The sequence below is a fragment of the Hemitrygon akajei genome, chromosome 2 (genome assembly GCF_048418815.1).
Source record: "Hemitrygon akajei chromosome 2, sHemAka1.3, whole genome shotgun sequence".
NCBI classification, from domain to species: domain Eukaryota; kingdom Metazoa; phylum Chordata; class Chondrichthyes; order Myliobatiformes; family Dasyatidae; genus Hemitrygon; species Hemitrygon akajei.
Window position 1 is genome coordinate 21,468,366 of NC_133125.1, and position 12,530 is coordinate 21,480,895.

The 12,530-nt window shown below is 42.9% G+C and overlaps 1 protein-coding gene across 2 annotated transcripts in view; it reads right to left on the reverse strand.

Annotated features, from left to right (window-relative positions):
* Positions 1-12,530, reverse strand: part of fbxl17 (F-box and leucine-rich repeat protein 17) — a 684,991-nt gene that overhangs the window by 658,316 nt on the left and 14,145 nt on the right. For both annotated transcript variants that reach the window (XM_073068092.1, XM_073068101.1), the window contains exon 3: positions 2,900-3,022. In XM_073068092.1, coding sequence (XP_072924193.1) covers positions 2,900-3,022 — 123 coding nt within the window. The remainder of the gene's footprint in view (positions 1-2,899; positions 3,023-12,530) is intronic.

The following is a 12,530-nucleotide window of genomic DNA, read 5'->3' on the forward strand; positions in this document are numbered from 1 at the left end:
TATACTGGTGAGACTGCGTCTGGAATATTATGTATAGCTTTGGTCAGAGGGGGCAAAGAAGATTCACAATGAAGTTGCTGAAACTGGAGGACAAGTTATTCGACTGGATAGGCTAGGATTGTTTTCTCTAGAGTAAATAAAGGAGGCTCAGGGCACACCTGAGAAATCAATAAAATCATGGAGGGCATATGGTATAGAAAGGGTAGGTGAGTCACTTTCTCCCATTTTAGGGGAGTCTAAAATTAGAGTGCACAAGTTTAAAGGTGAGACAGAAAAGATTTACAGGGGATCTGAATGGCACAGTAGTGCAGTGGTTAGCATAATGCTGTTGGTTCCCACTGCTGTTTGTAAGGCAGGGGTTTTCTCCAGTTTCTCCCCACATTCCAAAGATGTACAATTAGGGTTAGTGAGCTGTGGGCTTGCTATACTGTATTGCCATTGGAAACATGGCAACTCCTTCAGGCTGCTCAGCACAGTCCTCGCTAATTTGATTCAGCGTAAGTGATGCATTTCACTGTACGTGTATTAAATAAAGCTAATCTTAATTCCCCCTGCCCCCCACACACACACACACAGGGTAATGTGTAGCTAGAACAAGCTTTCAGAGTAAGATACAGAGGTAGGTACAATTACAACATTTTAAAGACATTTGGACAGGTATGTGGACAGAAAACATTTAGGGGGATGTGGGCCAAATGCATGAAAATAGGACTAGCTCAGTAAAACACATTAATGGAAAAGTTGAGTCAAGGATCCATTTCTGACTTGTGCATGTCTATGAAGCTCTATGGCATAGAAGGGTAAGCATAAAGTGATGGAAAATGGGACAAATCAAGATAACTACTTGATGGTCATTATGATCATGGTGGGCTGAAATGCTAGCTTCAGCATTGCATGGTTCTATAACTGACTGTGTCACTGATGTCGTCATTAACATATTTCTTTTCTTGCCCCTCTTCAGTGCTTTACTTTGCCATTTATCTTGGATACACATTCCTCGGTTGCCCTTCCAATTTTCTTACTCTCCTTCCTAAATTCCCACTGAGGCACTCATCCTATTGCCTCACTTGACCTTCCCCATTAGCACTAGAAAACTAGCTCCCCAACCCTCACCACCCACCCCTATATAATGTTCTAGTTTCTTCTCGCTCTCTAACAAAACGAACAGTACAAAAGTATTTTAAATCCAATTTGGAATGGAATAAAATTAACTCAACTCTGGAATGGCTGAAAGAGTTTGTTTATTGAATTTCACAACATGAACATGGAGTAGAAAAGCCACAAATATTTTCCAACACAATAGAGAGAACAGGAAAGCCACAAATGAATATTTTCATTTCTTGTGTGAAGGCAACATAAACCATTTAAAGGAAGCACATCATACTCTCACTTATGGGAAGTCTTGGAAACCTACATCTCAAACCACAAGTCAAAACAGAATTCACAAAGCTTCCACCACCCTAATTTTGAATGTCTTATAAATCAACTCTACAGTACCTTTCAGCATTTTGTAAACAAATATTTGAGAATTTCCACTTAATTCAGTATGTCACAAACTATTTCATTCAGCTGTCAGTTTAATTATTAATTTCCTTAAGACAGATCCTTGACAAAAAATTCTTTTGTCGCTTTCATGTATATTGAGTGTAAGTGGTCAGAATATTTTTTCTGCATTTCACTAGCATATTTTATTCGAATTCAATAGAACAGTGAAAGCATTTTTTTTTACAATCAAGTTGTTTCAAATCAGGAATCTCATAACAACAGTGAACAGAATTCAAATCTGGCCTCCAGTCCTATCTGTGCAGGGTCTGCACATATTCTCTGGGATGGTAGAAGTTTTCTCTGGTTTCCCATTTCTTCCTAAAGATAAGTTAGTTGGCAACTGTGAATTACCCCTAGTATGGGTGGTGGGTGTGAGAATCAAAGGAATGTTAATGGGCACATGTGAGGGAACAGGTTACAGGGAAATAGGTAGGACAATAAGATGATGACTGAGCGAAGGGCTCTCAATGGACTCTTCTACAGAGAGCCCCAATGGGCCAAATTAACCTTATGCCCTTCTTGTTTTTAAGGATTCCACAATTCTTTTTTCAAAAAATGCATCATGACCATAGTCCATGTGATACACTATAGCTAAACACCAGGGTATCCTGTGCTCCGCCAATCAGATAAACAAGGACAGAAGGTACCTGAGAAGGACAGTCTGATCTGCATATTAAACAAATTTTATCATCCAAACAGCCAAAACAGCACAGGAGATGTGTAGCCAAAAACCTGCACATCTCCATCCAGCAGGACTGCAGGTATTTTCCTGTGCAATAGTTCACAATGATAGCCTAATAGAACTACTAGGGTAGCACATACAAAATGCCATAGGAACTCAGCATGCAAGACAGCATCTATGGAAAAGAGTAAACAGTCAATGTATCGGGCCGAGACCCTTCATCAAAACTTCAAGCATAACTTGATTATACAAGTTGATTTTAAAAAGATATTAATTTATTCTCAAGGATGAGTACCATTGCCAAGCCAGCATTTACTGATGGGAGCACTCAGTAGCTGTGGAGTTGAACACATACTACCTTACCCCAGACAGTTCACTTTTCCAAAAGAAAAGGATGATCGAATATTTAGTAGGAACAATTGAAATACTATCATTTTTTAAATTATTTTCCAAGATGCACTGAAAATACCTTGCAAGCAAAAAAGTCTACCTATTATTTATTACAAATGTCATTGGTACGTGAAGAGCACATCTTTGTATAGAAATTTACACAGCCCTTCTTGATGTAAAAGCTTGTTATATACAACCTGCAAATTTAGTAAATGTTTTTCATATGTCACATTCACGTGGCCTCCAGGATTATCTATATAAATAAGACAACCAAGTCCATACCTGCTGTCGTCCACTGAGATCTAGCTGCTTCCAAAACTGGAAATCTAGACCAAGGTCACGCCAGTACTTGCAAACCAACGATGCTGAAAGACATCTTTCCTTCAAAGATAAGTGAGCAAAGACCTGAAATTTAAAAAAAAATAGGCACTGATCAGTTAATATTTAGAATGTTGGGTGAAGCTTCCAACATGTGTTCTAAAATTTCTGGATGATAATCAATGCTTTCATTCAAAGTTCAAGTAAACAAACACATTTTCTAGATTTTTCAACTTCTTGTGTACTTTTCTAAAAGGTTACAATCAGTTTTTTCCTCCCTTAGCAGACTGGTGTTCACATGAAGCATATGGCTCCTAAACATCAAGATGCACAGAGAGAAATTTAGAACTGCAAGAAAAACAAAAAGAAAAAAAACCATGAATGGTCCCACATGATTAGTGCCACAGCTGCTAGCATTAAAAGCAATAATTTAATATGCACTTTAAAAATATTCTTCAATTGAATTCAAAATACAGACCACCAATATCAAATTCCTGGAAAGACCCAAATGACTGTCCAACACAGTCAGAAGGGGCAAACTAAAACAATGCTCAAAGGTTATATTAGAGAAGTTGGATGACTGAAAGGCACTAAGATGAATTTTTACACAATAGATCTGATTATAAAAAAATGTTAGATATGAAAGTTAAAAATTATAACTGCACAATTCTGAAGAAATGAACGATTTGAATGGATTTTCAGCTACACCCAGTGGGCGGTTTGTGAAATAACAGTGTAACATGTTTAAAAAGAGCATTGTCTTCTTCCAATACATGTGTAGGGAGTTATTCTTAAAAAAAAACAAAAAAGCACCACAAATTGCAGAAACAAATCTTTGCAGAGTACAAAACTAAGTCAAAGTCAATATCCGAGCACACTGCCACTCAAATTACATGTTTCTGAGTTAAAGGATTAGAAAGAAGAGTAATTGGTAATTACACAAACACGAGAAAAAAAGGGGGAGGGGAGCACCAGAGGGTGTTTGAGAACAGGCAAGGAGTGATTGTGAGAGGGGCAGAGAGAGAAAAAAGGGGGGGAAGGGAGGTGGAATAATAAATAAATAGAAAAATAAGGGATGGGGTAAGAAGAGGAGGAGGGGCATTAACGGAAGTTAGAGAAATCAATGTTCATGCCATCAGGTTGGAGGCTACCCAAACGGAATATCAGCTGTTGTTCCTCCAGCCTGAGTGTGGCTTCATCTTGACAGTAGAGGAGGCCATGGATAGACATATCAGAATGGGAATGGGACGTGGAATTAAAATGTGTGGCCACTGGGAGATCCTGCTTTCTCTGGCGGACAGAGCGTAGGTGTTCAGCGAAACGGTCTCCCAGTCTGCATTGGGTCTCACCAATATATAAAAGGCCACATCGGGAGACAAGATGAAGCCACACTCAAGTTGGAGGAACAACACCTTATATACCGGCTGGGTAGCCTCCAACATGATGGCATGAACATTGACTTCTCTAACTTCCGTTAATGCCCTTACTCCCCTTCTTACCCCATCCCTGATATATTTAGTCTTTTTTCCCCCTCCTTTTCTTTCTCTCTTTCTGCCCATCACTCTGCCTGTTCTCCATCTCCCTCTGGTGCTCCCCTCCCCCTTTCTTTCTCCCTAGGCCTCCCATTCCATGATCCTTTCCCTTCTCCAGCTCTGTATCCCTTTTGCCAATCAACTTTCCAGCTCTTAGCTTTATCCCTCCACCTCTTGTCTTCTCCTATCATTTCGGATTTCCCCCTCCCCCTTCCACTTTCCAAATCTCTTACTATCTTTTCTTTCAGTTAGTCCTGACAAAGGGTCTTGGCCTGAAACGTCAACTGTACTTCCTATAATTGGTAATCAGCTTATTTTTGTCGAGTGCACAAAGATAGTGAAAAAACTTTGATTTGCATAAACATCCATACTGATCATTTCAAAGCACAAGTAAATGGAGCAGTACAAGGAAAAAGCAGTAACCAAATACAGATTATGGTGTTACAGTTAGAGAAAATGCAGTGCAGGTAGACAATAAGTGCAAGGACAACGCTGCAGTAGATTGTAAAGTTGAATGGCGATGCAGGCTCGAAGGGCCGAATGGCCTACTCCTGCACCTATTTTCTATGTTTCTAATACATCTTTATTGTACAAGAGGTCCACTAAATAGCTTCTAATAGAAGGATAAAATCTATCCTTCTTCATAGCATCTATGTGGTTGAACCACAACTAACTGTTGGTGATGTTTACATCTAGCTACCTGAAGCTTTCAACCATCACCAATTCAGCACAATTGATACATATGAGGGGAAGTATATATACACACACGCAGTAGTGACTTTATTCATTGCATCTGCTTGTTAATGCAAATACCTAATCAGCCAATCACGTAGCAGCATCTCAATGCATAAAAACATGCAGTTAACGTCACAATGTTTCGACCAAACATCAGAATGGGGAAGAAACGTGGTCTAAATGACTTTGACTGTGGAACGATTGTTGGTGCTGGACAGTCTGGGTTAAGTATCTCAGAAACTGCTGATCTCCTGGGATTTTCTTGCACAACAGTCCCTGCAGTTTACAGAGACTGGTGCAAAATACAGAAACATCAAGTAGTGGTTCTGTGGGCAAAACACCTCATTAAGAGGGAGGAGCAAGGAAAGGTTGCACCAGTAGATTTTGCAGACCCAGGTGACTTCTTCCAGTACTGGTGAGGCATGAGTTGCAGAAGCCCTTGGTTGTACAGGAACGCAGGATGGCAGTGATTGTCCAGAACACTACGAAGTGGGAGGTCACCTTCAAGCAGGGGATACCCCTGGCGCATTTGTTACTGGTGACAGTGATGTGTAGTGCCCCTGTGAAACACACCGGGGAGAAACTATTGGAAAAAGGGGGAAAGTTGACTGCTGAGTCATTCAACTTTGGGGACTCCTCGGTTCCTGCGGGTTAGAAGAGGAGGCTGGTAGAGAAGATGCTGAAGCTGGAAGGTGTCTTTTCCATTGACAAGTTTGATGTGGGTTGTTCCAAGAGCACCTGTCACACTATCCCAGTGACTAAGAATATTCTGTTCAGAGAAAGGTAGCGGCGACTGGCCCCTGCAGAGGTGGAGGATGTTCAGCAGCATTTGTGTAAGTTGAAGGAAGCTGGGATCATCACCAAGACCCGAAGCCCCTATGCGTTCCCAATAGTAGTGGTCCCAAAGAAGAATGGGAAGGTACAGATGTGTGTGGACTGTAGGACTCTGATCAGGCACACCATCCCTGACCAGTATACTGTCCCCAGGATTGAAGACGCACTGGCCTGCCTGTGTGGTGTGAAGTGGTTCAGTGTGCTGGACTTGAGGAGTGGATATTAACAGATCCCCATGAGTGAGCCCGATAAAGAGAAAATAGCATTTATATGTCCCCTGGGATTTTTCTAGTTCGAAAGGATGCCAAAGGGCATCTTGGGAGCTCCTGCAAACTTCCAGCGGGTCATGGAGAAGACGGTGGGGGATATGAACTTGCTTGAGGTATTGGTGTACCTGGATGACCACATAGTATTTGGATCCACCTTGGAAGAACATGAAGCGAAGCTGCTGAAGGTGCTGGGCTGCCTGATAGCTGAAGGGTTAAAACTTCCCCTGGACAAGTGCCAGTTCTGCCAAACGTCTGTTAGCTATATTGGGCACATAGTCTCACGGGGGGTAGATACAGACCCAGCTGAGATCGAGGCAGTTACCACCTGGCCAAGACCCCAGACTGTGAGCGCTCTGCGCTTGTTCCTCAGGTTCTGTGGTTACAATCGGAGGTTTGTGAAAGGCTACGCGAAAGTGAGTCACCCTTTGAATCAGCTTCTGTGCAGTTACGCTCCCTCAGGGAAGAAAGGGAGGGGGGAGAAAGGACAGGAGAGTATCTTAGCCCATCAGAGCCCTTTGGACCAAGATGGGATGCAAAATGTGAGGAGACCTTTCAGTCGTTGAAGGAGCTGCTGACCCAGGCACCGGTGCTGGCTTTTGCAGACCCCTGATTACCATATGCACTGCACACAGATGCCAGCCAAGAGGGTTTAGGGGGCATCCTGTATCAGGATCAGGGCTCCGGGTTGAAACCCGTTGCATTTGTCAGCCGGAGTCTGTCACTCTCCGAGAAAAACTATCTCCCACGCAAGTTGGAATTTCTAGTGTTGAAATGGACGGCAGTGGATAAGCTGAGTGACTACCTCTACGGGCCAAGTTTGACAACAACCCCCTAACTTATATCCTGCCTTCAGCGAAACTGGATGCCACAGGCCATCGGTGGTTGGCAGCGTTGTCTGCCTATGATTTCAGTCTAAAGTACCAGCCAGGAAGCAGGAACGTTGATGCTGATGCTTTGTCCCGAAGGGTACATGAGGGAATGGTTAGGGACAAGGAGTGGGAGAGCATTCCTGCCCCTGGGGTGAAGGCCATGTGTCAGTTTGCCATCACCATGAAGGCAGAGGGAAAGGAGGGGAAGGAGCGAGCAGTGGATCAATTGGGGGCTTCTGATGATGCCATCCCTCAAGTTTACTGTAACCTGACTGCTCTGAAGACAAATCAACTGCCAGAATTGAGTTCTGGGGAAGTGGCTGTTGCTCAGCGATATGACCCAGGCATTGGTACCATTTGGTCAGCGGTCGAAAAGGGAGACATGACTCAGGCAGGGAGACGAAACACACATTGGAGCCTCAATTACTACGAGAATGGCCTCGGTTGGAGTTGAAGAACCAGATCTCACACCGGACCCCAGCGTTGCCAGCTGGTTCTGCCAGAGAAGTATCGGAGGATTGCGCTGAAATCACTTCATGATGATTCTGGACATTTGGGGGTGGAAAAGACCTATGGATTGCTCAGAGACCAGTTTTACTGGCCCCAAATGAAGTCGTTGGTCGAAGAACACTGCAAGTCATGCATTCGATGCATACAGTGGATGACACTGTCTCCGCAGGCAGCTCCCTTGTCCCACCTTCAGAGTGCAAGGCCTCTGGACCTGGTGTGTATGGATTTCTTGTCAATAGAACTTGATGCCAGCAACACAGTGAATGTCTTAGTCATCACGGACCACTACATCAGGCTTTTCCTACCAGGAACGAGAGGGTGACTATGGCGGCAAAGGTGTTTTGGGATAAGTATTTCATTTATTATAGCCTTCCCAGGTGAATACATAGTGATCAGGGACAGGATTTTGAGAGCAGATTCATCTGTGAGTTACTGGGCATGCTGGGAGGCGAGAAGTTGAGGACCACAACCTATCATCCACAGGGTGATCCCCAGCCGGAGGTTTAACCCCCCGGACCTTGCTGGACATGCTCGGGACCCTGGAGATCAGCAAGAAGAGCAGGTGGAGTCAACATATTGGGCATCTGGTTCACAGTTATAATTGTACGCGAAATGAAGCTACTGGGTACTCGCCATATTATCTGATGTTTGGGTGTAAGGCAAGGTTGCCCACTGTCCTTTGGTTTGGGACTGACGAGGGTGACTTACCACCAAAGACTTATTTGAAGTATGTGTCTGACATGAGAAGAGAGTTAAAAAAGAGCTTATGAATTAGCTGGGGTCACGGCTGCCCATCAGAATCAAGGGAATAAGAGAAGGTATGATCAAAAGGTGAGGCTCTCCCAACTCCTTGTGGGAGATAGAGTCCTCATAAGGAATTTTGGGGCTACCTGGAAAGCATAAGTTGGCTGACTGCTGGGCAGCTACGCCCTATGTAGTAGAGCGTCAGATGCCAAACCTACCAGTTTTCCAGGTGAAATCAGAGGATGGGAATGAACCTGTCAAGATTCTCCATTGGAACCAGCTGTTGCCCCCGGGTCAAGAGGTGCAGGTAGATCCAGAGCCTGACTTGGAGCCTACACCTAGTAAAAGGACTCTTCGGAAACACGGGGGGACTACCAGACCCCCACCAGTTGAGTTTAGGCTAGCCCTCACCCGAGAGGGATACTGATTCGGAGGATGAGGACCTGGATGTGTGGTACATGCTGCCTTTCGCTAACTCCTCAGGGATTGAGGAAGAGACTCCCAACCCTTCTCCCGCTGAGTCAGGTGAAATGGGGGGGGGGGCCCTATCTATGGGCAACCTGAGTTACAGCAGGACCTGGACATGGGACAGAGGGCTCCGAGTTGCAGGGTGGCATGAGTGACAGGTCAGGGGAGGACTCGCCAGGTTAGGTGAGAAGGTATGGAGGTCTCAGAGAATTAGGAAACCACCGCATAGGTTGGCCTATGTAGCACCTGGGGAACAGGGCGTGATCTCTACTGTTTTGGGGAGTTATGTCATTGCCTTTTGCACCTGGATTGGGCTTTGTGTTTTGCAGGAAGGGTTGGCGAATTATCTCAATGTCATGAGGACATGACTAAATTTGGTGGGGGGGGGGGGGGGGAAGAGTGTCATGCGCTGTACTGACTTCTCTGTAATGTTCACTGCTAAGGTAACAGTTTCTCTGTAGCAGCAATGTTTGGGTTATGGCCGGAGATAACAGGACTGTGGTATGCATGTTAGCCAATCAGGATTTTGTTGCTCTGTCTTGTGAATCTGCAAGGAGGTTTTTCACGGGCTTTTGCCAGGGAGAGATGAGGAGAGAAGATGCGAATTGAGTGATTTGGTAGACCGCCTGACAGGGTGGACTCGGTGCGAGGGTCTGAAGGGCAGCGACAATCGGAGGAGGTCGATGGCGAACGATCGACTTATCAGTGAACTCCAACTTTGCGCCACAGACTGTTTAATAAGACTGGGCCCTTTTCTTTTTTCATTTCTTTACTAACCATATAGTCAAAGTAAGAATTATAAAGCTTAATTGTTTATTCGCAGATGGTTTATTGTTTGTTATTTTGGGGTACTAATTTCTAACAGGGGACATATCGCATAGTATCCACCCAAACGAGATTTCTTAAGTTTGGCCAGGCCATGGTTATCACCCCTACATTAAGCCGCGAGCCGAAGCAAGAGTTACATACATGAATTTTGAAACCCAAGTTAGCTGCACCTCCTATTTTTCTGCATTACAATCTGATATTTCTGAACATTTACAACATCAGCAGAAATATAGTCGATTCTGGTTAACTGGGCCATCAGTTAATCAGGGTCGCCATTTATTTGAGACAACTCTAAAGAACAAAAACTAATGGACAAAATAGCTGAGATTCCATTTGACCATAAGACCTTAAGACGTAGAATCAGAATTAGGCAATTCCATCATGGCTGATCCCAGATCCCCCTCAATACCATAACACCTGCCTTCTCGCATATCCTTTGATACCCTGACCAATCAGGAAACTATCAGTTTCCGCTTTTAATATTCATCGACTTGGCCTCCACCACAGTCTGTGGCAGAGCATTCCACAGATTCACTACACGCTGGCTAAAAAAATTCCTCCTTACCTCTGTTCTAAAATGTCATCAGTCAATTTTGAGGCTGTGCCCTCTAGTTCTGGATATCCCCCACCAGAGGAAACATCCTCTCCACATCAACTTTATCTAGTCCTTTCAACATTCGGAAGGTGTCAATGAGATCTCCCCATGCCTCCCCCCACCCCGCATTCTTCTAAGTTTGAGTGAGTACAGGCCCAAAGCTGCAAAATGCTCCTCATATGTTAACTCCTTCATTACCAGAATCATCCTTGTGAACCTCCTCTGGACTCTCTCCAATGACAACACATCCTTTCTGAGATACGGGTCCCAATTCCCTTCATTTATTTGGGACTCTATGCCTCATAATTGCGACAGGAGACTGTTGCCGAGCAGTTTCTAACTGGAGTCAGTTGTGTGCACTTGAGTGGCCATTAGCCACTACACCGTGATTAGGGTGAACAGTTTTTAAATAGCATCAATTTCATGTGTTTCTGTTCAAAAAGCAGTGATATTTTGTCACTAACACAAGAAAGCCTACAGATGCTGGAAATCCAAAGCAACACATGAAAATTGCTAGAGAAACTCAGCAGGTCAGGCGGCACCCATAGAAATCAAAATGTATTTATTTCCATAAATGCTGCCTGACCTGCTGAGTTCCTCCAGCATTATATGTGATCTTTGTCACTGACAGTTGGTGAGCAATAAGCAGTAAGACAATTCAGAATTGATTGCTCACTGCAAATTCAAGCAAGTAGACTTGGAGATGCCACAAATAGCAAAGAGTAAAACAAAACAATTTCATTACTTCAAGTTAGGAACTACGAAGAACTTGAAAGGATCAACAATCATCTTGAATGTTAAATGTAAATAAAGATTTGGAAGATGCAATTGTCAAGAGCATTGTATGAAGGCCGTCCATTATCTGCACTAGGTGTCTGCACTGATTTTGTTCACTTACAGCCAATCAAAAGAACACGGCACTGGATGAATTCATCTGTCCATTACTAATAGGAAGAAATAAGCAGTTTCATAGCATTGTGGTAGTACTGGTAAAATGTTCTAATTTGTTCTGTACGTCATTTAAATATATAAATTATTACTCAGTTGAAACAACAAGTTTGTCTTTTTATACCTTTTTAACTACTTCCACGAAGCTTCAGTTAATTGAGATAGCTGCTCAACTGAGCCAAAATGTACTGGTTCCAATTAATCCAAATTAACCAGAATCCACCATATATCTAAACATACGCAACATAAATTTTTTTATTTTAAATAAGGTCCTGCAGTCAAGGCAGAAAAAAGTTATTTTTAAATGAACATATTAATAATGTTTTAGTACTACTACACTTAACCTTTTGTCAATCTTCACAAGCAAGGATGGAATCAATATTTTAAAAAAAATAAGTGCCCACCATAACTTAATACCTTTTCTGCCATTCTGTTTTATATATTCAAATAGCTCAGCATTCTTCAGAAGGGAATTCATGCCCTATGCACAATACTCGACCATGCAACACTTCTAAAGCTAGATTTTTCTTCTAAGATTGTTGCAAACTCACTTATGCCTCAAGTTACCTGGAGATCCCAGCAGAATTAAGCTGTTACAATCAGATCAATCATGGAAAATCTAGCACGTATACCACCTCATTATAAACTATAGAATCTTCTAAACCAACTACCGGTATAATACTATTCAATTTCTTGAAAAGAAAATTCCAAAGTGTTAGCACATAAAACGTACAAATGAAAAGCTATCATTATACCCATGGCATTTTAACATAAGGAATAAAACATTTGACCCTCATGCCAAGCTCAATACAGGATCATGGCTGACTTTTTCTGTTCTAACCCTGTATCCCTTGCTTTCTTTAATACTAAGTGTCTTTTGATTTCTTGTTTATACTCTGCAACTCAGCCTCCAAAGCTTTTGAGTGGAGAAACCCAAAGATTCACTAGCCTTCCGAAAATAAAACTTCTTCCCACAGTCCTGAACTTTGAGATTATGTCTCTGGGACATGCCACCTAGGTGAAACATCATCATGACATCAAACCCTCAAGGCCTGTAGGAATTCTTCATTTTTCATTAGAATCATTCCTCATTCTTCTAAACACAGAGTATAACCCTCCTTTATCCAATCACTCCTCATCAGACAATGTATCCCCTCACCCCAGTCTAAGGTCTCAACCTGCTGAATCTTCATTGCATTTCCTCTGTTGCAAGTAGAGCTTTCCTTGGACAGGAAGTCAAAATCTGCATACAATAGTCATTCT